We start from the raw sequence: 24,980 nt of genomic DNA, 5'->3' as shown, positions 1-24,980 counted from the left end.
CATTAACATTATATCACCTGAAAATTATTGTTTATTGCAATAACTTCTGGGGCAATTTATTGTCCAGCAAAAGTTGTTATTGTGACAGGCCTACCTCTATGTGGGTAGCAAGTTTAGTTCATTTGTGAATAAACCTGAATCTGAAACCTTTAATTCCAGCTTGCGACTGTGACCCGGTTGGATCATTGGAGGGAGGTGTGTGTGACAGCCACACCGACCTGGGAATGGGGATGATCACAGGACAGTGTCGCTGCAAAGACAACGTGAAGGGCAAGCGCTGCGATGACTGCAAGGCGGGTTATTATGGACTCAGTGAGATCGACCCACTGGGATGCCAACGTATGTGTCTGTTTTATCTCCACTCCAGGCAGCTTTGATGGAAATGAACATTCCTTTCCGGGGAATGTGTGTGTGTTTTTGAGTGTGTGTGTGTTCAGAGTGTGTGTGTTTGTGTATTTTGCCATCAGCTTGCAACTGTGACCCCCGGGGCGTCATACTGATGGATGCTCCTTGTGATCAGATCAGTGGGGACTGCTCCTGTAAAAGATACGTCACAGGTCGCTACTGCAACCAGTGTCTGGTTAGTAATCTGAATAGTCATAAATCAGGGTGTTTTTTTTATTTATATTTCATACCTGACTTCTGTCCATGTCGCATTCTTAAAATAGCAACTTCAACTTGAGGTAGAGAAGGTTTCTCTTCCAGACATGTGTTCAAAACTAAATATCTTGGTAACCATAGTGATAATTACCAGTGGTGTCCCGGTACCAGCATCAAGTACTCAAACTTGATGCGTGTTCTCCAAACCGGTACCACTGTTCTGCTGGATTTTCCTCCTGGGTTGGAAAGCAGTGCAAGTCAAAGTCTAAGCCACACTTCATACCAGGTGGTGGTGATAATACACCAAGAAGTTATTTGCTGATCCTCCCCCCAAAAAAAAAAAAAAACAGGAGAAGAAGGGAGAAGTTAAATTTCAATGTAAAGACAGAGGATGGTAAACAAGAGGCGAAAACTAGAGTTTAGATTTGTCCAGGCCTGCTCTGACCCGACTAATTAATATTAATTACAGGCCAGAGTCTGAAGCAAATCCAACATATTATTTTAAAAAGCTTTTATTGCTTTAATTTTTAGTCCATAATTTTAGTAAGAAGTGTAACTTCTCTCATTTTTAGCTTTTGTTTAGCATCGTCCAGCTCCATCTTATCGCTTGTTGTAACCTCAGGGTGAGTCAGGTGCAAATCATCCGGGATGTGTGACTGATAGGGGTGAAGCAGGGTGGGGCTGTGTGTGCCTGCAGCACTGTGCTTGTTAGTCTAATGAACTTCTGCTTTATACTTTCTACTGTTTAAACTGTAATAAGTAGATTAACACAAATTTTCTACTACGACCAGGCCTGAATTTCAGATCTGCCTCAGGCCATAAATCTAAACTGTAGGAAAAAAAAAAAAAAATAATGACGTAATTCGATAAATCATTTGAAGACTAAACAATCTGTATGTATGGTCTATTTATGATTTGTTAAAACAGTCACAGGGACTTTGGGCTTAAAAAGAAGAAGAAGAGGAGACATTCTCTTCTAAATAAAATGAATTTGTTTTCCAAAGTTATTGTGTGTAAAGTATAACTAGCAACTTTTTAACTACTTGGTATCAGTACTTGGAATCAGTACTTGGAATCAGCAAGTACATATACTGAAGTATTTGTTCTCATAATCGCTCTGGGAAAAAAACAGGCATTGGAACACCACTAATAGTCAGATACCTGATGTAACCCAGTGCATCATGGATTAAGCTGAGTGTTTTCTGTCTCTGCAGCCTGAATACTGGGGTCTCAGTAATGACCTGGTTGGCTGCAGACCTTGTGAGTGCGACTTCGGTGGAGCGTTCAACAACAGGTTGATCTTATGGATAAAACATAATCTGAATGTGAATTTAGAAAGCATGTGTCTATAATATTAACCCCATGGCTTGGTGCATAGAGGTTTAGTTGTCAGAATTTACGCTAACCAGAATATTTTTTACATTTTTCTCTTCCTGGTATAATAAGATGCATGATGGATAGTGGGCAGTGCGACTGCAGGAGCCATTTCATTGGTCGACGGTGTTCGGAGGTGCAGCCTGGGTATTTCTGTGCTCCACTCGACTACTACAAATACGAGGCTGAAGAGGCTGCCGGGCGCTCGCCCACCGATCCCTCGCTGCCGGTGAGCTCAGCAGCATCACCGCAGTCGCTGTTAGAAAGTGACTGGGATACAAAAAGGATTTCTTTGTGAGAAAAAAAAACTCAGATCTGATCACCAGCAGATTTGTCTGTCCATCTGTTTGGGTACTAAACTTAAATTGAGAAAAGATGATAACCAGATTCACCCTTTCCTGTAGCTAAACTAGTCTCATATTACACTCTTCATCCTTTCTCACTTCTGTAACTACTTTTACACATTCCTTTGTCTTTTTTATCATTCTTTGGTCCGTGTCCTAGATGTAGTCCTAGAAGCAAGCTCTGACAGTCCACACTTGCAACATCTCTGCAGCAGGAATGTGAGAAGAACTGAGTTCAATGACTTTGGAATGTCCTGAGAAGAAAGGCTACAGTGCGAGGCACATAGTGAAGCGTGACAATTTTATGTCCTGCTGGTTAGACTTCTCCTGGAGGGAAAATAAACATGTTCAGTAAAGATTTAGAGGCATGCAGCAGATACAGTTGGAACTAGATATTACTGAAAATAAAATCCATAACCTGCCTGACATTAAATCAGACTGAATGCTCCTTTTTTTTTTTTTAGCTCTCTTACATTCATCAACATTAATTCTAGCAGCAGTGGAGAGAAAGAAATTCTCTAAATTGTTTCAGTGTGTTAAAACAAAACTTCAACAGACTGTGAGGATATTGACATGACTATTGTAAAACAAGTCATCTTTGGAATTATTGAACCACTGATGTACATTTGCAATTTATCATTCCCAGTGGGCACCGTTTAAAAAAACAAGAGAAAAAGAAAATGACCAAAGTCGTTCCACTGCATGAGTGTGGGAACAAACACCTCTCCACAAATTATACACCTGTCTCATTACACCTACAATTTTCAAGAAAATTATAAGAACTAATAACAGAGTGCGTAATTTTTTTTACATAAAATAAAATACTCACTGTAGCTCAATATGGATTTAAACTAAATAGATCAACTACACAACTTTTGAATAGAAAATATCACTGCTTTATTGGAACAAAAATAGCTTACAATTGGAATATTCAATAAATTACGACAATTCCGAAACTTGGTATCAGAAGAACAAAACTAAAATTGAATAGGAATTATTTGATGGACATATGTATATATAATCTTCAAAATTAATAGAACCACTAAATATTTGACAGCACAGCAACAACGTTTCTCCTCAGTTTTCACTAACATCTTTAGTAAAAACTGGGAAATTTCAGCTTCAATAAATAAAAACAAGTTTGAGCTCAAATCTCCCACATGCTGAGGTTAACATGGAGCTTATTTTTTCCGTCTCGCCCTCAGGGCCAGGTCCGCCCGCAGGCAGCAGACGACTGCATTCAGCAGCTCAGCAACCAGGCGAGGAGGCATCGGCGACACCGGCGCATTTCAAGCCTGCAGCAGTCTCAGGCAGCGCTGAGACGCATCCGGCAGCTTCAGCAGACAGTAGGATTCTGACTCACCTTTTAACCTTTATTGAAGGATTTGCTCAGTAGATAGACAAACACAAATGAGTACATAATTATCTATTGGAAGAGAAATAATACTACTTTGTTATAATAGAGTGAGAGCTTCCTGTGTGGGTGACATGTCTTCTTCCCACTCAGCCGGACGTCACGACGGTCCACAGAGAGCACACTCCTAGCCACATCACCACCTGGACCGGTCCCGGGTTTACTCGCGTCAAAGACGGCGCCGGCTTGGTGTTCACCATCGACAACATCCCATACGCCATGGAGTACGAAGTCATGATTCGCTACGAGCCTGAGGTGTGTTTAGGTGTAGACAGTAGCTGCGTTTCCATTACGAATGTGCAAAATCTTTGTCTATTTTCTGCTAACGTTGAATTTCCAATTGTGTTTCCATGACATTAAAATCATGTGTGAATAAGTTTGTTCACTCATCAAGTCATTACAAATCATGGCAGTGACTGATGTTAACTGTCATATGAGATATACAGTAGTTATAATTCAGCAACACCACTAATGCTTATCATCTGTCAGCCATAGACCTACTTCCTGTTGTCTTTGTCGTTTCTGCCAGTAGTAACAACTGGCTGTTGATCACGTGACTCGTGTCCATTAAGCGAATTTATTTTTGTGTTTTCAATTTGCGCAATTTTACGGTTAACGGAAATGCAGCTTGTGACAGCTGCATTCCCAGTGAACGTGTCGTCTCACGGTGTCCTGATGCAGTCCACAGAGGACTGGGAGGCTGTAGTCAGCATCACCTCTGCTGAGCTCCCCTCAAGTCTCCGATGTGGAAACCTTCTTCCGACCGAACAGCTCTACACTGAAACCCTGCTGCACAGCAACAGGTACCGACACTAGTCATGGATGTTTGCATGCAGACCCAGAATGTCTCTGAGTGTGTGTACGTCTGAGGGAGGAGCGCTTGAATGTTTGTTGAAATAGCAAGGAGGGGGAAAAAAATTGCATCACTGTTGTCACTTATATCTGCCCAGGCTTGTACGCGCTGTGAGACACAGGTGGGCAAACAAACTGCAGAGTATTTGTAAGAATCAGCTTTGCTTGCTGTGGTGCAGATTGTGGAAATATTACAGAACAAACAGATGGTGTAATCTGACTGTAAGGCTTTAATTTATAGGCAACCTTTCAATTCTGGGCAAGATCCATCGAGTTTGCCTGGGTTTTATAGGGGCCTGATTCTGTTTGGTGTTTTATGTTGATATGCAGGGCCAAAAACATTCATACCTCTTAAAACATCAAAAAGTGCAACTCCCAGTGGTTCTTCTTTGTGTGTTAAACGGTCCAGCTAATTCCTGTTTTACTTATAGCTGATGATAAACATTTGCATGAACACTAAAAGTTTCATTTATCCTTTTCACTTTGTTTTTCTGTTCAATTGTTATGTCTAAAACTATTCAAAAGGCTCACCACCATCTGGATATTTAGTTATTTAATTAGCAAGCCAAATATCCAGTTAAATATTTAGAAATATTTAGTTTACAAACTAAGGGCAGGGTTAGGATTACCAACTAAATATTTAGCTTTAAGCTTAAACTTTTGCCAGCAAGCCAAATATTTAATTAGCATACCAAATATTTAGTTTACCAGTCACATTGTTAGCTCCAAACAAATTATTTAGTTAGCAAGCTAAATAATTAAAAAAAATTAGTTTGCTAAATAAATATTTAGCTCCAAGCTAAATATTTCGATATAAAAGGGTGGAGCGGTCAGCTGTAATGATCCTTTCTGTGAACCTGACAGACTTGCATTTAGACAAAAAAAATTGTCTGCTCTCCCATATGTTTTTTGTGTTCCCTACATGCAGCTATCTGCAGATTGAATTTCTTAAACATTTTCTCTTGACACTTCCATAAATCTTCCATAAATCCCAGATTTGTTAAAAACAAAACTGACTATTGTGCTGTGGACAGATTCTCACTCCTGAGCTGTGGATCTCTGCAGCTCCTCCAGAGGTACTGCAGGCCTCTTGGGACATTTTGTGCACATTTTCACTGCATGTTTTTCTTCCTTAAATTGCTAACAAAAGCTGTTCATTTACATAACTTTGCATTTGCCCCGCCCCCTGGCATTGACTGTAAAGAGAAGGTGTGCAGACAGAAACTCTCATAAGCCAGCTTTTGTCTGGCTTATCTAGTTGAAAATATTTAAAGATGTGAGTCAGACAGGTGTGAGAACTTATATGGTTGTTTACTGTATTTCTTTTTATTATTCACGTTCCTAATTAAATAAATATTAACAAATAATGTCTTGTAAATCAGTTGCTATTCGAGCTACTCAGAGTCTATTCCAGTGTTAGTAACTACCTGAATACTGACTGTACTCTATTCTTCCAGATACATCCTGATGTCCAGGCCATTTTGTTTTGAGCCCAGTAATCGCTACGTGGTAGCAATCAGGTTCCAGCGACACGGAGTCGGTTACAGACACCTTACCGCTTTCATTTTGATTGACTCAGTAAGTAAGAAACCATAAACCATAAACCAGCTCTCCTCATTGCTCACAGGCAGGCATGCAGGCTTTAAAGTGGTTTATTGGTGCTCTAAATACAGATTTCTTTTTTTTTTTATTGTATCTGGTAGAAAAATGCTATGAAGAAGTTTATGTTCAGTCAGGTTTGTGCTTCTGATAGCAGGAGCAGGGGCAACAGGTGCAGTTGCATATTGGTCACATGCATACTGATCTCCCCCTAGTGGTAGAAAGACGCAAATTCAGACGTTAAGGTGATTTGGAATTTTATGTTTTCACTTTCAGTAATCATTTCTTAAAAAGTGAGTTTGGGTTATCATTTTTAGTCGAGATGTTTCCTGGGTGAATTTGTTTTGTAATGTCTGTTATCATGAATCTCTTTTCTTTAAAAGTTTATTTCAATTAAGTTATGCGTTTTTTGCATACTTAAATATAAAAAAAAGTGTGCTGTATCACAAGAAATTCTTTTTCGTAACGAGATCATTCAGAAACACTTTGTCCAACTTAGTATTTAAGAGGAAAAAAGCTTGAATTTGCTGCTAATGGTTAGATTGTTGAATAATCCTTCTATTCCCAGGATCCTTGTAATTCTGTAAACTCTGCTGTTTTCATTTCCCCATTTAGCTGGTTTTGATCCCCAAGTACACCGAGCTTCCTGGTTTCCACGGCAGCGACCCGGACACAGAGCAGCACCGGAAGGACATGGTCCGCTACATGTGCCTGGATTCCTTTATGATCACGCCGATGCCAATGCTGGCTGAGATGTGCACCAAACTCATCTGCGGCATCTCAGCCAACATTCACGATGGGGCCCTGCGTAAGCAGACACACTAACCGCACGGCGGACATAGACTGAGCAGATGCAGATCCAAAGCATAGCATAAATGCATTTATTGTCTGTTGCATGCAGCCTGTCAGTGCGACCCCCAGGGTTCCATCAGCGGCGAGTGTGATAAGGTCGGAGGTCAGTGCCGCTGTAAAGCTAACGTCATTGGGCGGCGGTGTGACCAGTGCGCCCCAGGAACCTACGGCTTTGGAGTGAACGGCTGCAATGGTGCGTCTGTTCTTAGGACCTGTGAGGACTAACAACTGCAGGCCTTCAATTGTGGTTGATGATTAGACGTAATTATTTATAATAGGTTAGTATAGAAGGCTATTATCTTTAATCCTCTGAAACATTTCGAGAGGAAGGCACTTTGGCATGAGCAATCATAATTTTTCCTGTAATTTTCTCTGTAAGCAGACTGCTATTTAGTCTGAATGGAAGGCCTTGGTATCCACTTCAACATATTATACTGGATACAATAATCCATTTGAGTAACTAGTACTCAAGTGGATAAGAGAAATTTGAATTTTTGTCCCTTATTCTGAAACCAACCCAGACTCAGTTTTGAAAATAAAAACTCTTAGTAATCCCTCTTCACTTCTTGGAAAAGAAGGCCATCACTGTTGTTGAAACAGTTTGTCCACTTTAAAGCAGAAATACTGAAGATAAACAGGAAGACATTAAATGGGATGTATTATGCAAAATTCACATTTTGCAAATTTTTGTGTTTCCACTTGGGTCTCTACAACTAAAAAACAACTTAAGCACTTAAAAAAAACACCCAGTTGGTTTTTCGCAATATTAATGTTTTTTTGGTGTCTGACATTTAAGGCAGTTCAAAAATTTCTGGGATGTAACGTCACAAATCAGCAGACACCGTCCCTCAACTAGATACCCCAGCTGCGCTCTGCCTGTCACCTAGCCACCCAAAGAGCTTCATCACGTTTAATCAGCTGCTGGTTAAAGTACACTGTACAATGGCTGCTGGAAAAGAATAATGTTTTGTTGTTGACTTACCATCTAGAAACCACTTGCTGCATTGTGCATTGGTTGTGCAGGAGGCTCCACTTTTGCTTTTCAAAGATTTACCGTGTATAATTGTGCATCGGTTTGCAGCTGTTTTCAGGTGCAAGTGTAACTGTTGACTTGGGGGCGTGGCCAGCAGCAGCAGCTTATTTGGATTTAAAGTGACAAGAGGCATAACTGACCGCCCCTCTCTCTTTTTCAGCCTGTGACTGCCACCCAGAGGGCTCCTCCAGCCACCAGTGTGACCCGGTTACAGGTCAGTGTCCGTGCAGGCAGGGAGCCACCGGGCGCCAGTGCTCCGACTGCCAACCGGGCCAGTGGGGCTTCCCCAGCTGCAGCCCCTGTCAGTGTAACGGCCACGCCGACCTCTGTGACTCCCGGACAGGAGAGTGCAGAGGCTGCAGGGACAACACAGCGGGTCACCTCTGCGAACGGTGGGAAAAATTTTAAAAAACTTCCTCATTGCCTTTTGCTGCTTGGCTGCAGGTCTGTTGCCAGATGCATAAATATCTCTCTTCGTTCTCCACAGCTGTGTGGAAAGTTTCTACGGCAACCCAGTGCTCGGCTCGGGGGATCACTGTCACCCCTGCCCCTGCCCTGGAAACCCTGGTTCCAACCACTTTAATGGCCATTCCTGTCAAGCTGACCACACCTCCGATCAGATCATATGTTACTGCAAATCAGGCTATACAGGTGAGCTGGAACATTATCATGATCATGTTTTACTCTTTCATTTTTTTCTAAGTACAATGCTTTTTTTTTTCAAGTGTAGGATTTCAGTTTGTATTCTCCCCAAAGCGGATGTGTATTAGTTTGCAATCATGTTTCACTTCCTGTCTCACTCATGACATTACAGACCCCAGTCACAGGGAATGGCTAGCGGTCTGCAAGGCCCTGTTGACTTTAATGCGTTTGAATTGCTGAGTACATCATGTGACCCGATTTTCCTTTGGATCAATTTCCAAGTCGGATCCTGTGTGTTGTGGGTCTGATAGTTGTAATTAAACCATGTATCATTTTCCTTCCATTTCACATTTCTGCTTTGCTTTATGTTGATTTGTTACATTAATCACCAATAAAGTACATTGAGGGTTTTAGTTTTGAAGTGACAAAACATTCTTTTTGAGATAGTCGAGTAAAATCTTTAGGTTTTCTGAATTTGAATTTTGTGACATTGTCAGCTGTTGGTATCTTTCCTGCAGTGGACAGCAGTCTGAAGTTAAAAGAATTCATGTTAAAAATGATTTCAACATAGCAGAAATATCCCCGGTAGCCTGGCTGTTAGCTTTGCATATCATAGAAACACATATAAAAACATCTAATGTTGCTTTATTAAATATCAACCACCCCACGATGGCCATCTATTCCTGTCCAAGGTCCTCGCTGCGATCAGTGTGCTCCGGGTTACTATGGCAACCCAGAGCAGCCCGGTGGACAGTGTCTCCGCTGCGAGTGCAATGATAACATCGACCCCCAGGATCCGGAGTCATGTGACCCCAGGACTGGGCAGTGCCTCAGGTGCCTGTACCACACTGACGGGCCGTCCTGTTCCCGGTGCGAGGAAGGATACTTCGGCAACGCTTTGATCAGGGACTGCAGACGTGAGTGATGAGAAATAATATTTATACAATTATACAATTGACAGTGTTTCTTTAAAGTAGTATGCCATTTTTAGAAAAGCTCTTTTTTCTTTCTTTCTTTTTTTTTTTTACATATTTGCTAAATATGTCGCTATTTTGTGATGCTATCAGACAGATAATCTTTGAAAAGATCTGTCTTCTCCTCCCAGAGCTGCTATTGTAATCTGCAGAAATACACCGCTCTCGATCACAAGCATGATTGACAGCACCAAGACCCTCCTCCTGGCTCTGATTGGTTGTTTCTGGCTGAACGGTGTTTGTCTGAGAGTTAGTACTGGGAGAACTGGGTGAAGGCAGAGGAGCGCTTTCTTTTTTCACAGATATCTCTTACTATGCTAACACAATAAAATGACAGTTTTAACAAACATGTATAAACATACTTTTTTAATAAGAGTAATGTACTGCAACTTTAAGGTTTGTTACCGTGGTTTTAAGGAAGCTAACTCTGACTTTGGTATTAAAGCAAATGGTCAGAAGTAAATTTCCTTTTCATTCTTAAAACACAAACAATCTGGATATATACAGATACTCCTGGATGTATAAAAGACTTTTTATGTGGAGGCGGTGGGTCTGTTGACAGAGAATTGTCAGCCAATCAGAAGGCTGGAATTTCAGTATTTCAGTTTCCTGCGCCATATTTCCTTTAAACAAAGCACTTAGCACCACAATCCTGAACGATCTGGTAGATGGAAGTAAACACACATCCACTCCTCCAACAAAGGCATAACTTAGCAAGAAGAACATTGAGCTGGATACCAGCTTTGATTATTAGCTTTGGTTATTAGCAGTCAGTGACTTCTTATTACTGCTATCCAGGTTTTTTTGCATCTTTCCATTGGTATTTTAAAAATGAATTTTTAGTGATGAACTCTAATTAAATATACAACCACAAACATGTCACAGAAAATGTTATTTTCCTGTTGGATTGATAAAATATTTTTGAATCTGACTGAATACTTGGCCCCTCTTCTCATCATGCAAAGAAAACCGCCGAGATCTCTGGCCATGTAAACCTTTAGCTCATGTAGCCAGATTGCTGAATCTTTCTGAAACTTTCACATTTCCAAAATATCATCCAGTCAGAACAATCATGTTGGCATAAATGGAAAAAAAGAAACTCTCTCTCTCTCTTTCTCTCACACACACACATACGCCCCCCACACACACATACAATTATGATCTCCTAAAAATGTATTTTCAAGCTAATTAAATTTCTGCTTGCTCATAAAAACAACAGCCTGCATATGTGGAAAATACAGACACATAGTAGACCCCAAGATCTGCTCCTTATCTGTCCTTTGCCTTTACCCAGGGTGCACCTGTGTGACTGCTGGCACTGTGGAGTCAGCCTGCAGTGAGGGACAGTGTCTCTGTGACCACTACACTGGGGCCTGTCCTTGCAGGGGGTCTGTGATGGGCAACAACTGTGACCAGTGTGCCCCCAACCACTGGAATTACGGTCAGGCTGAAGGCTGCCAGCCGTGCAACTGTGACCAGTGGCATTCTGAGAGGGACCGGTGCAACATGGTGAGGAAGAGCGAAAGCATCTAAAAATAATTTTAAAACAATTTAAATCTTTGAAAAATATCATGAGGACGTGCATGTTTCCATCACCCCTGCAGTTCACAGGCCAGTGTCCGTGTAGGCCCGGTTTCGGAGGACAACGTTGCACCGAGTGCCAAGAGCACCACTGGGGCGACCCAGAGGTGGAGTGTAGAGGTAAGTCGGAAAGCAGAAGGAGACACCTGGTGGAACTGCACGTCTGCAGAGCTCATCATGTGAACTACTGCTCAACCCAGAGCTCTGACAAACGCTTAATGGGGAAACGTCCCTGTGATGACGTGATGAAGGCGAGGTGTTGGAAAGAGCTTCTTAAAGAGAAGCTCCTGCTTTCTTTAAGAAAAGAGCAGGAAGGCTTGCAAATCTAAAGACTTAGCGAGCCTTTAGATTGCAAAGTTAAATTTCTTTTAAGTCATGTTTGGATTTCAATTACAAATGTGCGCAAGGAACAGCAGGTGAGTGAGAGTCAGTAGATAAGTAGCTTTAGTTGCCCACCTGAGGTCATCGACGCTCTGTCCAATCAGCGGGTGGATCTGTTCCACGTTCCCCGTATCCCCCCGTATCCTCGTACCTGGGGGAGTAACATAGAGAATTAATATTCTCTAATATTCTAATATTCTCTAATATTCTCTAGAGAATTAATATTCTCTATGTTACTCCTGGAAATTAAATAATACTGCTCCTCCAATTTTTTTATAGAAATTGAAGCAGTTTGGTGCATGCTCTTTGAAAAAATATTTGAAACTTCCAAGTTTTCACCCTAAAAGTTTTCATTGGAATTGGCCGAGGGAACAGCAATCGGTTCACTGCTGATTACTATCATATTTCTCTCTGCTTCCTTCCAGAGTGCTCCTGTCACCCTCTGGGCTCACAGACACGCCAGTGTAACCGAGCGACAGGACAGTGCGATTGCAAGGATGGGATGGCGGGGCTCCAGTGCGATGAGTGCGCGCGCGGCTTCACGGGCGTCTTCCCCAACTGTGTCCCGTGTCATCAGTGCTTCGATCAGGCGGACGACCACTTGTGCCAGATCAGAAGAGACTTGGAGCACATCCAGTACGCCATCCAGAAGATCCTGGAGAGCGGGATCACGCCCGGAGTCGGGATCAACCGCATCATGGAGCTTGAGCAGAAGCTGAACCAGGTGCGAAACCTGATTGATACGGGGAACACGGAACAGATCCACCAGCTGATTGGACAGAGCATCGATGACCTCAGGTGGGCAACTAAAGCTACTTATCTACTGACTCTCACTCACCTGCAGTTCTCTAAATGCTAAAAATGTCTTTCAGACCTGAGATTGTTCTCATTAACTCACGTCTGACGGGAATCGATCAAGACACAAACAAAACTAAAGAGGCGGATGAGGTCTTAAAACGCGCTCTGACTGACCTGGAGAAAGAACTGATGGATGTCAATGCTACGCTGGCTCGCAAACAGGAGCTGCTGGACAAGTACCTGACCTCAGGATTTTCAGGTATCCACCGGCAGATCTTAAAAAAAAATATCACACTTCATGCAGCTTCACTTGTAACGATAGTAACCCCCTGTCAGTCATGTGTAATAGCCCCTAAAATAAATTCAACCAGTGCTGACCCTTTTTCAGTTCTATGGCATACTTTACAGTGACAATGAAGCACTTTTTCACATATTTTTCTTTTATTTCACACCAACCCCACTTGGAGTGTTGATGGTTGGAAGTTAAACGGTTCCTCCCGGTATTCCTCTTTAACAGGCAGCTTACAGGCTAATGAGGTCTAGTGGTTGTTGTTTCAGAGTTGGTGCCAAGATGCATCTAAAATGCTAAGAGCAAAAGCAAAATGAGCTTTGGAGATTTATTCAGCTAGTTTGCCATCCTGCTCATTGGGTTTGGTAGCAAAACCCAAAACCGAGTGAGTCTTTGTAACAGACTGAGTGTAGATATGGAATAATATTTTCTGGTAGCTGCTTCCTGAATGATCAGTAGCACATGTCTGCTTTGCTTGAGCCACATGTAGGCCTTTGGCAACAGGCAATTAATCAATTAATGATCAATTTAAATAAGCTTGAAGATTACTATTTTTTATTTTGTTTACAGAGATATTATAATCCATTCATGGTTTTGGTTACATGTGACTTTTATTTCCATTTTATTTACTGCTTTTAATGGTGTTTTATTTTGCATATTTAAATTATCTTTCAGTTCCAGTGTTAAGAGTTCTTTATGAAATTTATGTATTGGTCTTTCATTCAGTTGTCAACGTAACACTTGGAAATGGTCATAAAATAACAGTATTATTGTTTATCACAATAATTACTGAGACCATTTCTCATCCAACAAAGGTTGTTACCGTGACGTGTGTAGCCACATGTTTTCTCGTCTTTCCCATTTTGAAGTGGCATATCTTTGCTCCTGTATTCCACCAGATCAGTTTGACAAAGTGAAGAAGTACTACCAACTGTCACAGCAGGCTGAGGAGAAGTGCAACGCCTCGGTGTTGTTTCCTACCAGTCCAGTTGAACAATCCAAACAAAATCGAGGGATTACCGAGAAGATGCTGAACGCCACAAAGGACGAGCTCCCCCGGAATCTAACCGCTCACAACAATTCATTAAACGAGCTGCATCAGAAGACCCAAAACCTCAGTGAGACGGTCCGACATCTCAGCCAAATGGTAAACAGTGCAGACACTCAGGAGGAGGTTGATAACCAAAAGAACTATCAGAAAACCCCAACATTCAGTTTCAGATACCCAGTGCTACATGAAACAGATTAATATGATTTTTATTACAAAAATATGAGACTACTGAAAAGTGGAGCATATGTACACCAGTGACTTGTGCAGAGGTTCATTACTGACGAGGTTCTGACTGCAAAATAGAAGCTCATTCTGCAACTTTGACTTTAATTGAAACAATCCGTTTTTTAAAAACCTTTTAATCAGTTCCATACTGTTAAAAGTAAAACAGCAAAGCAATAACTTAATTAACTTAATTAAATTAACTTAATTAATTGTAGCAATCATAAAGTTAATTAATTTATGGAATCAATTCACCCATGATCACAACAGTAACACAAAATGTTGGGATAAAACTTTAAGGTCTTATCGCCCACACCTACTTCAAACTGTAATTTCAAACTTTATTGTATAAAGATATTGAATGAATGACAATACAAGCAAGGAACCAGAGAATAATAATAGTCAAACATTCGGTTTCACCTATAATTTTAGTTCTAAATACCTGTCTTGGTTAAAACAAAAGTTTGGTAAAGAAAAGTCTAAATAAACTTTGCCACCTGAGTCACCAAAATAAAACTCATAACCATATGTGTTGTTAAATTATTGTGTGTGTTCCTGTAGCAGAATATTTTGCATACCATTTTTAACCCAATTAAACAAATATTAAGGAATATATTGCTTTAAATTTTGACCTTAAGACGTGTTTTATTTTTGTAGTCGAACTTCTTTTAAATCTCATTTCTCTTTTAAGGTGTGTGGTGGTGCTAGTAATGCCAGCCAAAATGGCAGCTGCTCTGACAACCGGTGTGGTTGCCATGACAATCAGGGTAACTTTGTTTGTGGAGGAGAGGGATGCGATGGGACAAAGAGTTCTTCTTTGACTGCGCTGAAGGATGCCACAAACCTCACCGACAGTCTGAAAGCTGCCATGAAGGAGCTGCAGGGCGTCACTAAGAAGGTAGTGAAGCTTTCAGTAACCATCCTACCTACTGTTAGTACACAGGCTGGTGTATTTGATTGTTTTATTCCTTGGGCCCAGCTTCAGGACATAGCTTCCCAGACCCAGGATGTGAAGAACCGGACAATGAACGCTCTGGAGAAAGCCCAGAAGAAGAAAGAATACTTTGAAAAAAGCAATAAAGACCTTAAAGACTTGATTAAGACCATCAAAGACTTCCTTACAGGTCTGTGGATGGATGCTTTCAGGTCGAACTTTGCCCTGACGATCATTACATTAACAAAGCTTTTTCTTTTGGGGTCTGTCTGTCTGTCTGTCTGGTGTGCTGAGCAGAGGAGGGAGCAGATCCTGAGAGCATCCAGAAGGTAGCCCAGCAGGTCTTAGATATCAAGCTGCCGATCAACAGGACCACTGTGGACAAACTGATCAACCAGATCAACAGCAGCATTGCCAATCTCACCAACGTTCAGGACATTATGAATCAAACTTCGCAGCTCATCCGCAATGCTCAAGACCTGATGAATAAAGCTAAAGAGGCAGAGTGAGTTGTACTTCCAGCATTACATTTCCAGAAAATTCCAGAAGGCATTGAGACCCTGTCTCTCTCCTCGTTTAGAAACACTTTGTCATCTGGGACTAACCTTCTAATCAAAGCAGTTTTTCACCTTTATTCTGCCAAATTAAATCAGTCATTCCCCTCAGTTTTTCCGCGGCAATTCATTCAATGCTAACAGATCTCCAAATTTTTTGTACTAATGCATAATTGTTAGTTTATTGCAAAGTCCATCCATCCATCCATCCATTTTCTGTTCACCCTTGTCCCTAATGGGGTCGGGAGGGTTGCTGGTGCCCATCTCCAGCTACGTTCCAGGCGAGAGGCGGGGTACACCCTGGACAGGTCGCCAGTCTGTCGCAGGGCAACACAGAGACATACAGGACAAACAACCATGCACACACACACTCACACCTAGGGAGAATTTAGAGAAACCAATTTACCTGACAGTCATGTTTTTGGACTGTGGGAGGAAGCCGGAGTACCCGGAGAGAACCCACGCATGCACAGGGAGAACATGCAAACTCCATGCAGAAAGACCCTGGCCGGGAATCGAACCCAGGACCTTCTTGCTGCAAGGCAACAGTGCTACCAACTGCGCCACTGTGCAGCCTTATTGCAAAGTTTTCCCCAAAATTGTAAAAAAAATAAAAATAAAAATGGGTTCTAGTGATGCTAACTCCCACCTGCAGGTGGCAGTATTTCTTACTTTGGCTACACTGCTTCCTCAGGCTTCCTTGATGTCGAGTTATAGTCTGTGATCACAATGGAAAGTAACAAAAAGTCACACTTACTGTCATACATAAGCACAAATATTGCAAATTCACTGCAAATGTTTCTAAATTAGCATCACAAGATCTGCAATTTTAATTGCAAAACAACACAAAAACAATCAAGAAATCATTTGGGGGACTGATCAGTGTGAAAATATCCTCAGTATGATTTTATTTTAAGAAAACTTATTAAAGTTTATTCTTACTTAAACAGCTTATTGTTGATATTTTACCCATAGTTTGCTAATAGGTTATAGCAATACCCTTCAGAACATTGATAACCTTGATGTGGTCCAAAATGCAGCTTAAAGTTTTTAATAGTTTGATTTCAAACTGTTTTTCTGTCATTCCTGTCCAGGAGACAAGCAGTGGGTGTGAGGGATCTGGTCAATAGCACCAAACAGGCCTTAAATGTCTCTGAGGTGGCCATAGAGAAAGCAAAGGCAGCCCTGAAGGAGGCCCGGGACAACCTGAACAGGACCAAGAACTCCACTGCTGAGGTGCAGCATGACTGATCTGTGCAGGGTGTTTTACCCACTGCTCTGTAAAGGGTTTTAGCATGTCTCTTCATATCCTTTCATTTGTCCTTTGTCTTCTCCATTGTGACAATTGGCATTGCAGGTGGAAAATGGGTTGGTGCAGCTTGAGGACAAGCAGATGGACATCATGATGCGTCTAACCAATCTGTCCAAGGGAGTGGAAGCCCTAAAGAACAAGACAGAGATAAATAGACTAATGGCAAAGGACGCCATAAACCTGGCTAACAACGCCAGTCACCAGGCATCCACACTGGAGCAGGTCAGTAAGTAGGGAGTCAATATAGGTCCAGTTCAAAGAGTAAAGAAACGTTAATGTTGGGATTATATCACAAATGTGAAAAAATCTGTCCCTCCAGAATGTTGCAATGTTTTTTTGTGCCTGCTCCCTAAAATTCTCAAAGTTATTATCAAAATCAAAGTTGCAGAGATGGTTTTTTTTCATAGCATGGTCTTTAAAAAGAAGCTGAAATTTCAGCGCATAATCTTCACAAAAAAGACAAAGTTTTTAAATGAATAGGTTGCTCTAAAAAGCAACATAAAATTCTGTAATATTGTCCACAAACAAAGAGAGACACTTAGGGGTTGACTGCTGTGTTGTTTAGTCAAAATAAAGTTTTCATGTTCGCATTGAACTAATATGGTCTGTGCTCTGCCAGGAGCTAAATGTAACAGAGAAACGTTACCGTGAGCTGCAGTTGAAGATGGAGACTCTTGGCAGCTCTGGAAGTCTGAACAACATCCAACAGAAGGTCAAAGATATGACGAAGGCTGCAGACGATCTCCTCAGTAAAGCCAATAATGGGATAAATGATCTTGACAGTGAGTATCTAGAACTTGGCAACTGTCCTTTAAATTGGTGTACAGAATATTTGGAAATCATCTTTATATGCAGATTTGTGCTTATAAAAATCGCCACAGATTCTCTGACATTTTTTGTTTGGTCTTGCGTTCATGATAAAATTCCCTGATACGTCAAAATAAGTATGTTTAGAATTGTTAGTCCTAAATGGTGGACCAAATTGCTGAGCTGTCTTTTAATACACTCAAGGTGGTGCTGTGAAAAGTATTTACCCCGTACAGAATTCTTCTGTTTTAGATTTTTCACACTTCGATGTTTTTGGTCAAACAACATTTTATAGCAGGCAAAATTGATTTAAGTACAAAATTTAATTTTCAAACTTTGATTTGATTTATTAGAGAGAAAACTATTCAAATCACTCTGACCTCATGTGGAAAAGTAAGTGCGCCCTAAAATCTAAAAACTGTCTGTGCCGACATTGGTGGGAATACTTTGTCATTAAAGGTTTGAGACGACTGGCAATGAGTCTTTTTCTTTTTTTACTGTTGAATTGTTCTAGCTCAGCCACGGTGGGAAGTTTAGCTACCTGAACGGCCTGTATGTGGTCAAGTTACTGCATGCCAATCACATTTGAATGGTCTTTGATTTGGCCAAATTTTCTTTTAATGATCTGTTTAGACATGAACTTGTTGATGTTCTTTGGATCATTATTAAATTATGCTTTGGCTTAAGGTCTGGAACTGACAGATGGAGTTTATCCTTCAGGATTTTCTGAAAGAGAACAGAGTTAATCTTTCCGTCAGTTAGGAAGAGATGTCTAGGTCCTGACAAAGGAGGCGTCACACTACCACCGCCATGTTTGATTGTTTCTTAAAAATGTATCATGAACATTGACCTGTAGGTAAGTAAGGCCTGAGATTCTGTTGTTCTGGGTTCGTTATGAGTAGCTGAGAGTCGGTGATGCTCTTGAAGTAATTTTGGAAGGTTCTACTCTGTTCCATGTCTGTAAATAAATCATTGTACTCTTGTTTGTTGTTTCCACTAAGCAGGTACTGCACAGATTTTTGTGGTTTGGACAATTGTCTGTGAATGGTGAGGTACAGATTGTACAGGTTGTATGAGGTTGTTATTGGGATGAAGCTTCTGACGTCGCACAAGACAATCCATTGACTGGTTGACAGGAAAACATCACTACCTGTGACAAACATTCACCACTTTTGTTGTTGCATTTATATAAAACCACTAAGTGTTTTCTTGTGCGGCCCAACTGCTCAGTGACAGTCCGACTGATGGTGGAAATCTCTCCCGAATACCTCAGACCATAAAATTGCATACTGAACTGCACCAACCTGTGCTGTATCGCTCAATGGAAACAAAGCATTGGAAACTGGAATCTACCCAACATTATTTACTTTGAATTGTTCAAGTATTGTTGAACAATTTGAATTGTTGAATCGAAGTTCCAGCTGCAGTGGAGCTCATTGTGTTCTTTTTTTATTCATCAATTCTTTTTCCATGCCTTCCTGCAGATGACCATATGTGTGTCCTGCTGTTCAACTTGTTGAATCCCAGTGTTTTTGTTTTTTTGTGCAGAACTAGGGGAATTATTGAAAAACAACGAGGAGCGGATGAAGGAGCAGCTTGTGGAGCTGGAGGGCCTGAAGCAAAACGCCACTGATGTGAGAGACCAAATTCAGAAAGGAGTGCAGAAATATAGTACCTGCTCGTGATGATGTCACAATCTTACCTGTCTTGCCTGTGGCCGTAGTGGAGCAGCTCAGTCTGATGCTGCGACTGGAAACAGGCAGACATCACCTTTAACAAAGAAAAGCTGTTCAGGAGCTACCTCCTTTATGATCATTGGATTTCAAGTTTTACATTCTACCTGTCAAAGTGTTATAGCCCATATACCACCATATTCATGTACTGAACTGTTCTCTCCTAGTTATCGCCTATACAGTGTTTGATATTTGTATTTAAGCTATTTCAACAAGCAGATTACTCATAGTGGTCATTTACTTCACTGTACAGACCACAGTCAGCAACTTTCTCTAATTCATGTTTAATAAATTTCACAAATATATCAAATATGTTATCGGAAAGTTATTTTCACCAAATGTATCAGAACATTACATTTAACAAATATGAGAAAAGCTTTGTATTAAACTAAATTTGATGTTTTCTGTTTAAAAATATAATAAAACATTTTTTTTGCTCATAAGATATTTCATCAGAGATGTATTTGGGTAGCTGAATAAATCTGATCTTGCAATATAAACTTGTCTCTCCTTGTTCTAGTGGAGTTTCTTACATTTTGAGGTTGTAGAGTGTAATTTATATCTCTTACCATTAAGGGGCGCCCTAACCTTTAAAAAGCATGTACCTCAATTTGTCCTCAGTCTTTTTTCTTATGGGCTTCAGTAAGAATGGTCAGACTGGTCTCCCTTTCTTCTTACCCTGATTCACCATCACTCTGAAAGAGGGTAAATCTAGACTCACCAGACCTTCTTCCATTGTTCCAAGGTCCAACATCTATGCTTCCTTGCAGTCCTTTTCAATTAGTGATTTTTCTTATGGCTACACAGTTACTCAGTTTTCTCTGATTTATGTCAATGAGTGGGCCCTTCTTAAACCTTTTCCACGACCCAGCAGGTGTCTTTCATCATGTTTGGGGATTTTGTAAGGAAACTTTGCCAAGCATTCCGATGCAGTAAAGTTGCTCCACAATCCCTTGTGTGTGTTAAATAACACTGAATCTTTGCCATTGTTGGTAATGTTTGATATGTGAATGGACATTTTCTGTTATTTTTTTTATGTATTTATTTTTTTGTCTCAATTTCTTTTGCTTTTGTTCCCCACAAGTTTTCCAATTTTGGTTTTTATTTCAAATCATTTTGCATATTTTCAGCTGAGCACTCTATTATTGTTTTCGACTTGGTACGTTTTCCTTTCTCCAGCCAGATTTTTATTTCATATAAGTTTTGCTCTTTATCAAAAATAACTGAGATATCAAGTGAACTGGGAGTTGGATAGAGTGTATATCTTTTCCCCAGAAGTTTAGGACTTATTCAGCTTCCACGATAAGTGATAAGCACACGTGTGTGTGTGTGTGCGTGCGTGTGTGTGTGTGTGTGCGTGTGAGTGCAGTAACGCTACTACAAGACAACTTAGAGCTTATTACTGACATTGACCTCTGCTTGTTTTTTTTTTTATAATTGACAGAGGCAGCCTTGAAGCAGACGTAGCTTCTCACTCGTCGCCTCGTTCATTGCCTTATTATTCTCAGTCTGTGCTTTTCTCTCTACGTTTTAACAAAGAGAGGCTGTCCTCGAGCTGCACAGGGAATGTGTATCATGACAGAGGGCTTTGTTTTTAAGCTCAAACACCTGCACTTGTTAGACAGAGCTACAACTCTCTGTAAAGGCTGCAGTGTCATCTGTGCCCTGGAATTCTCAAACATTTGAATAAAAAAAGTTAGCCACCACCTCATTAACTGAGAAGAAAATAATTAATGTTTCCAAATCCCAACATGGTGACAAACAGTAGTGGAACAGGACTTGGACTTTGATGTGTACATATCAACAAGCTGTGAAAAGGGAAAATGCAATTTAAGTGGGTGTTTATTTTTACTTAGAAGATTTTCTAACTTTAAGTTAAAAATCGTTTGTGATAGTCGAGGTTTCTTACCAACCCAGTCCTCAAAATCCAATATGGCGGCCTTGCGTTTAATAGCTGTAGGTACCAGTCCTTCTACTTTTACACTTTTGTATGTTATTTAATACCCAACAAAGGGCAACTTCTTTTAGCAACACAACCCAGTAACTCAGCTGCAAAACACTACAGGCGACAGTTTGATAAAGGTATAGAGCTGTTACTGCCACAAGTGACTGGGACATAAACTGTCAGGAGTGCAAATCCTAAATAAATCTCTGTAGTTTAAATGTACTTTGGAGAATATTTAGTGTTTATTCTTGAATGAAAGGTTTGAGATGGCGTTTTCTATAATCTTGCAAATCCTCTGCCTCAGAACAGAGATGAGGTGTATGTAGCAAACCTGCTTGTGATGTACGTTGTGGGTAAGTGGATGTGCAGAACACAGGGTAAGGGTTTTTTTCTGCAGCTGTCTCTATGCTTGAAGTTGCATTGCAGCTATACTGAAATTGAGACTGGGGTGGTTTGGGGAACTTTAACTTTTCAACTGTGAATTCTGACGTCACGAGTGGTTCTATTTAACTTCTGCAAATTCTGATTCGGAGGGGAAAAAAATGCAGCGGGCCAACAAGTACAGAGGATTTCCGTTCTCTGTAGCAACAGATATAAAAGAAAGAAAGCTATCTATTCTTTTTTTAATACAACTCATGTCATCCACCTGAAAGACCAGTCTACAGTTCAGAGTGAGAAGGCAAACGGAGCATCTGAGACCTGAGCTTGCTCGTGGTTTGCTCATTGAGGACAATCAAAGGGAATTTAATCCATCCAGCAGGGAGCGCGCATTCCTGCTCCAGGACAAAATACATGGGATGACTGGAAAACATGTGATGGGACTTTATAGCAAAAGAAATCACAACCAGAATGAATTCATTTTCCTTTGTTAAATAAATAGGTTGCCTGATCCTTTTGTAAATATTTCCCTAGTCTTCAGGACTAACCATGGCATAATACTAAGAAAATATTTCTTACCTGACAGATTGGTTCTGTTTTTGTGTGATGAGTCTGCTACATGACTGCAGAAGAATTATGGGCCACTCTGCTTTGCAGAATTTTGCTCATCTCATCCACATTGCCAAAAGAACTTAATCATATTTAAGAGCAGACTTTGACAAGGCCACTTCAAAACTTACAAGTGTGCTTTGGATCACTCTCCTGCTGATTAACCCAAATGAGCTTTAATTTAAGGTCATGAACATATTTCCAGATATTACATAATATTCTTCTGCTGGAGAGCAGAATTCATGGTTCCAGCATTTTTAACAAATTGTCCTGGTCCTTCAGTAGCAAGGCGCCCCTGACCATCGCTTGTTTTACTAATGGTAATGGCATTAGTCATCATGGTGTGATAATGGGATGACATTTTCTCATAAATTCTGAGTTAGTTTTAGAAGATGGTGCAGGGAATAAACCTTCCTAGATGTTTCTACTTCATCTCATCAATCCACAGAACGTTTTCCCAGAGCTGAATCTTTGTGCTCTTTTTCATCAGCTGTGGTTTTTATCTTGGAGTTCTCCCACTGATATCACTGTTGACATAATTAACATTGACCCGCAGTGACCTAGATGTTTTTCCAGGTTCTTCCGGATTACTTTTTGAAGTAATCCGGAAGAACCATTACTCTTGAAGTAATGTTGGTAGGACAGTCATGCAGGTTATCCACGTGTACTCCATTTGTGGCTGATCACTCACTTTTGTTTGCTGGAATTCCACAGTCTTCAAAATGACTGATGCCAATTACTTTTTTTTTTACATCTGTTTTTGAATTTCTTTTGATTAGGGGAAGAAGAGCTCCATTTTGAGGTATTTTAGCCTACTTCATGTTGAACTGATTTCCTCAGAATACTTGCACACCAAGCAAGTACCAAAAAAATTAGGAAGAATCATAAGACAGGGTATAAAAAAAAATCCCAGTGGTTCAAATGGGAAGCATTTAGCGAACATTTGCATATAACCTTTGCCAAACGTCAAAATGAAACTCCATTACACGTTCAGCAAATATTGTCTATGGAAGTTCGGTGAACATTAGCTGGACGTTAGCTAGACGTTCGCGGAACGTTTTATGAGGTTTCATTTTGACATTGGGTGAACGTTGTCTGCAGACGTTCACTGAACGTTGTTGGAGACATTTGGGGGCTGTTGTCTGAGCATTCGGATGGAATTCCACTTTTACACTTTAAAATCCCCCAAACAAACAAACAAACAAAAAACTAGTTACTTCTATGCTCAAATAGTTTGTGTTTGGCTTAGTAAAACACTAAATTAAGCCAAACCCTTGGTTGGATTTAGGTATGGACTTTGGACCCTTATGATAAATATGTTACAAGTCACATTTACGAGTAACATATTTACTCATATGTAGAGTCCTTCTAATTCTGATGGGCCTTTTGGTTGTTTCCACAAATGACATTTTCCCTGCACAGCCTGTTAGGTTAAAAGGTTGCCTTGCTATTTTTGCAGTTGTACCATACTCTTCATTTTCAGATAATAAACTGATTGGTTTATTATCTGAAATAAAGATTCAGATAATAAACTGTGTCCCAAGCTATGATATTCATAGCTTGGGACACTGATTTACAAACTAAAGCTACTTCAAACTGCTCCACTACTTTATCCCTGACCTGGCTACCTCACTGGACTTCTGAATTACTTTTATTGAATTACTGAGAGAACTGACTGAACCCCAAGTCCACTCACCGTGACTCCGTGACCCTGCTTCCATTGTGTCTTCTATCGTGTCATCTTCTAACACCCACTCCACCTCTTTCCACCCACAGGACCTCCCTTATTACCTGGCCACTCCACTCCGCTCCGCGAGAGTCCAGCTCCGGGGTTTCCAACAGAGAGGCGCAGGAGCTGAGGGCTCCCTCACCACGGAGCTCCGCAACAAGTGCTCGGAGGGGAAACAGAGCTGCGAACATCTGAAACCGGACAAACACGGTGAGTTCACTTTCGCCCTGGTGTTTGCTAACATTTAGAGACATATTGTACACAGTCTCTTGCTCATTTGTTTTTAAATGAAGCGCTTATGGAAGTGAGTTCTTATTAACAATGAGTCTTTCAAAGTTTGAGCTGAAGAAATAATAATAATAATAAAAAAAAAATTAAAAGAGCGTCTCCCTGTGACATCTAGAGTTCATTAAAGAAAGGCAAACGAAGCCAAACTCCTTCATAAAGTTATGTTCTTCGTGAAATAAACAAATGTGTCATGTAAACCATTAAAGCTCTCCTATAGCGGTGATATTCATTGACTTGAACTTAAATTGTTGCCTTTCCCAGGCAGGCAGCCCGGGTGGATGAGCGCTCAGAGATGCAAGCCGCGCTGTTAATGCTCCTCTGCGGTAAGTGGACTGTACACGGAGCTTTGAAGTCGGTCTCTGCTGCAGAACAAATCCTCAGAAGTGATCCAGTGAACGGGATCTCCACGTCACGGGTCTTTCTTTGATTAGCCTCTGGAAAATATGGAGCATATATGTCAGATTAGAGATGATATACGCCTTAATGTTGCTGCTTTGCTCATCTGAGAGGTATTCCAGCGTGATCTCCTGAAGTTGTGTGGAAAGCCTAACTTATATTGCAGTTTCAGTCATTTCTTATTGTCCCCACCTGTTATTCCTAAAAGATGTATAAAAGTTCTGACAGATCCCATGCTCCCACCCGGTTGGCTGCTGTGTCTTTCTGAACACAGATAAGATTGCAGATG

General features: G+C 40.7%; 2 protein-coding genes across 6 annotated transcripts in view; both read left to right on the top strand.

Annotated features, from left to right (window-relative positions):
• The window catches only part of LOC102225728 (laminin subunit beta-2-like), a 52,328-nt gene extending 32,468 nt beyond the window's left edge, over nt 1-19,860 (top strand). For all 3 annotated transcript variants that reach the window (XM_023332355.1, XM_023332351.1, XM_023332358.1), the window contains 25 exons: nt 160-339; nt 468-580; nt 1,815-1,894; nt 2,047-2,203; nt 3,524-3,664; nt 3,826-3,987; nt 4,414-4,535; nt 6,042-6,162; nt 6,799-6,991; nt 7,085-7,228; nt 8,229-8,460; nt 8,556-8,719; nt 9,403-9,627; nt 10,979-11,193; nt 11,289-11,385; nt 12,072-12,444; nt 12,519-12,703; nt 13,633-13,880; nt 14,698-14,904; nt 14,986-15,130; nt 15,238-15,445; nt 16,589-16,730; nt 16,852-17,028; nt 17,426-17,588; nt 19,162-19,860. In XM_023332355.1, the coding sequence (XP_023188123.1) occupies nt 160-339; nt 468-580; nt 1,815-1,894; nt 2,047-2,203; nt 3,524-3,664; nt 3,826-3,987; nt 4,414-4,535; nt 6,042-6,162; nt 6,799-6,991; nt 7,085-7,228; nt 8,229-8,460; nt 8,556-8,719; nt 9,403-9,627; nt 10,979-11,193; nt 11,289-11,385; nt 12,072-12,444; nt 12,519-12,703; nt 13,633-13,880; nt 14,698-14,904; nt 14,986-15,130; nt 15,238-15,445; nt 16,589-16,730; nt 16,852-17,028; nt 17,426-17,588; nt 19,162-19,298 (4,331 nt within the window). In that variant the 3' untranslated portion in view covers nt 19,299-19,860. The remainder of the gene's footprint in view (nt 1-159; nt 340-467; nt 581-1,814; nt 1,895-2,046; nt 2,204-3,523; nt 3,665-3,825; nt 3,988-4,413; nt 4,536-6,041; nt 6,163-6,798; nt 6,992-7,084; nt 7,229-8,228; nt 8,461-8,555; nt 8,720-9,402; nt 9,628-10,978; nt 11,194-11,288; nt 11,386-12,071; nt 12,445-12,518; nt 12,704-13,632; nt 13,881-14,697; nt 14,905-14,985; nt 15,131-15,237; nt 15,446-16,588; nt 16,731-16,851; nt 17,029-17,425; nt 17,589-19,161) is intronic.
• Nucleotides 19,861-23,946: 4,086 nt separating this feature from the next.
• The window catches only part of LOC102225466 (laminin subunit beta-2-like), a 49,085-nt gene continuing 48,051 nt past the window's right edge, over nt 23,947-24,980 (top strand). Inside the window, exons 1-2 of one of the 3 annotated variants that reach the window (XM_023332039.1) lie at nt 23,947-24,217; nt 24,561-24,618. In XM_023332039.1, the coding sequence (XP_023187807.1) occupies nt 24,588-24,618 (31 nt within the window). In that variant the 5' untranslated portion in view covers nt 23,947-24,217; nt 24,561-24,587. Of the gene's footprint in view, nt 24,218-24,556; nt 24,619-24,980 lie in introns of all 3 variants that reach the window. The other 2 variants (XM_023332035.1, XM_023332047.1) reach the window with 2 other exon arrangements.

The sequence above is a fragment of the Xiphophorus maculatus genome, chromosome 1 (genome assembly GCF_002775205.1).
Source record: "Xiphophorus maculatus strain JP 163 A chromosome 1, X_maculatus-5.0-male, whole genome shotgun sequence".
In the NCBI taxonomy this organism is placed as follows: Eukaryota; Metazoa; Chordata; class Actinopteri; order Cyprinodontiformes; family Poeciliidae; genus Xiphophorus; species Xiphophorus maculatus.
The sequence above is the reverse complement of the archived record's forward strand: the minus strand, read 5'-3'. Positions and strand labels throughout refer to the sequence as shown.